The sequence below is a fragment of the Callorhinchus milii genome, unplaced genomic scaffold (assembly GCF_018977255.1).
Source record: "Callorhinchus milii isolate IMCB2004 unplaced genomic scaffold, IMCB_Cmil_1.0 Scaffold23, whole genome shotgun sequence".
NCBI lineage: Eukaryota > Metazoa > Chordata > Chondrichthyes > Chimaeriformes > Callorhinchidae > Callorhinchus > Callorhinchus milii.
In genome coordinates this window covers 3708417-3711020 of record NW_024704764.1, presented here as the reverse complement: position 1 = coordinate 3711020, position 2604 = coordinate 3708417, and the positions used below count along the sequence as shown (strand labels likewise).

General features: G+C 46.7%; 1 protein-coding gene across 1 annotated transcript in view; it reads left to right on the top strand.

Moving 5' to 3' along the window:
* The window catches only part of LOC103189462 (collagen alpha-1(XVIII) chain), a 68504-nt gene extending 67575 nt beyond the window's left edge, over positions 1-929 (top strand). Inside the window, exon 27 of the mRNA XM_007909874.2 lies at positions 408-929. Coding sequence (XP_007908065.2) covers positions 408-624 — 217 coding nt within the window. The 3' untranslated portion in view covers positions 625-929. The remainder of the gene's footprint in view (positions 1-407) is intronic.
* Positions 930-2604: the final 1675 nt, after the last annotated feature.

Below are 2604 nucleotides of genomic sequence, written 5' to 3'. Positions count from 1 at the left end.
ATTTGCGGATCGCTTTTCCGGGGGTAATAATCACTTAATAATAATGATTTGGTCACTCAATCCACAACTGTTTGTGGGACACTGCTGTGCGCAATTGGCTGCCGTGATTTGCCCACAAATATACAATCAATTCACTTTACAGTCTATTCTGTGAAACGCTTTGAGACGTCTAGAAGACATGAAAAGCGCTATATCAAATGCAAGGATTATTATTATATATAGATTCAGTAGTTTGATGCTCTCTGCTTTGCAGTATTATTCTTCATGTATCTGACTGCAATAATTTCAATAATCAGGGGTTTAGGTTAACGCCCATAGCAGTTAAGAATCAGGGTAGAGAAAGTAAACATTAAGATTCAAATTGGATTCATGAAATGTTGAGCTTTACTTTTGTTTTGCATCACTAGGCCTCATAAGTTAGTGTGGCATGGATCAAGCACGCAAGGTATTCGAGCGACCAATAGCTTTTGCAATGAATGGCGAAATGGGGACAATGCCAGAGGACTTGCATCAATGCTCAAGAGTGGGAAGCTCCTGGAACAGCATTCTTACACCTGTATTAACTCGTTTATAGTTCTCTGTATTGAAAACAGCTTCATAAACAGTTATAACAAGAAGAAATAATTATTGGCAGTTCTAGATTTTACACTTTTAAGAGGTCATGTGAGAAAGATTGCTGATTTGGCACAATTATAAGAAAAAAAAGGATGATTTATAATGGAAGTATTTTTGTTTCAGCATTACCAATATATATGTGCTTACATCTTGTCAGTACTGTTTCCACTATAATGTGTAATAAGATTGCTAATATTTCTTATATTAAAAAAGCTAAAACCCCCAAATCACCAAACTAACTCTTAAATAACTATGATTCAGATTATCTTCATGATACATTCATTTGTTTAAATAAAAATTCTGTGTTGAATGTTTTAATATAATAATTCTTGCATTTGTTAAACAAGGATTGTTATTTTATTATCCCATTCAACACATTTTGGGTTTTTATCTAAGCAACTTGATTAAAGCAAAACAAGATTTGAAAAGCACACTGTCATTTCACTAATTTTAAAGAAAAGTTTTGAGGTCAATGCAGATTGGAGGGCGCGCATTGTGGGTGGGGGGGCGCACATTGTGATGGGCGGGGTTGCATGTGGTGGTGGGGTTGTGTGTGTGGTGGTGGGCAGGGAAGTGTGTGTCCTGGGCGGGTGGGGGTGTGTGGTGGTGTGTGTGTTATGGGAGGTGTGTGGTGGGGCGGGGTGTTGTGGGGAGGTGTGTTTGGTGGGGTGTGTATGGGAGGGTTGTGTGTGTGGTGGGGTTGTGTGTGTTGTGGTGTAGTGTGGGTGGGTGTGTGTATGTGTGTGGTGGGGTTTGTGTGGTGGTGGTGTGTATATATGGCAGGTTTCGGTGGTGGCGGTGTGTGTGATGGGGGGGTGTGTGGTGGGCGGGGTGTGTGTGTAGTGGAGGGTGTGTGTATGGTGGGGGTGTGTGTGGGTTGGGAGTGTGTGTGGGGTGAGGGTGTGTGTGGGGTGGGGTTGTGTGTGGTGGGTGAGGGCTGTGTGGTGGGGGGGTGTGCTGTGTGTGGTGGGTTTGTGGCGTTGGTGTGGGGGGTGTGGGGTGGTGCTGTGCGTGGTGGTGGTGGTGTGTGTGTGGTGGTGGTGTGTATGTGGGTGATGGGTGGCACGTGCGTGTATGTGGTGGGCGGCGCGCGTGTGTGGTGGGCAGCGTGCGCGTGTGTGGTGTGCAGGAGTGTGTGTGGTGAGCAGGTGGAGGGTGTGGTAGGGTGTGTGTTATGGGGCGGGTGTGTGTGGTGGGGCGGTGTGTGTGGTGGGTGTGTGTGTAGCGGGGGGGTGTGGTGGGGTGGGGTGCTGTGGGGCGGTGTGTGTGGTGGGTGTGTGTGTAGCGGGGGGGTGTGGTGGGGCGGGGTGCTGTGGGGAGGTGTGTGTGGTGGAGGTGTGTGTGTAGTGGGGGTGGTGTGGTGGTGGGATGTGTGTATGGTGGGGGGGTGTGTGTGGTGGGAGATGTGGTGGGGGGGTGTGTGGAGGTGTTGTTGAGATTTCCGATCCCGTAGTTCGAAATATGACCCGACAATCCAAAATGGTGCAATAATTCTTTTATTATAAGACAGTGGGCTTAACAGTGTGTAAAGAAGAGCATACTACCAGTTAATCTGCGTAGAAAAAAAGTGGAAGAAGATTTCTTGGCTGTCGTCCCACTCTTGCCCTGGTTTGTCTGGTGTGAAAAACCTTGCTTCCCTCCTGCCAGTCAGGCCAACTGACTTCTCTCTCTTTCTCTTCACTAACTATACACCTTTCTGAACTCTTGCCAGCTACCTTTACCCCACTTACCACTCGTCCTGCACGTACTCATCCTAATCAATCATTGGCCTGGCGTCAGCCCGACCGGTATTGATAAAGTGAGTCTCCATTGTCTTGTCTATTCCTTATCTTCCTAGACCTAACACATGATGTTTTGCAGACCTTTCCTCCAAGTCTAGCTGGTACCCAAGTTTACAATAACACTTAGCAAAGTGCACCTGGAGAGAGGGGAGATAACAGGTACCATGGTTCCAGCCTGTGCCACATTCCATTAGTAAGAAAGCTAATT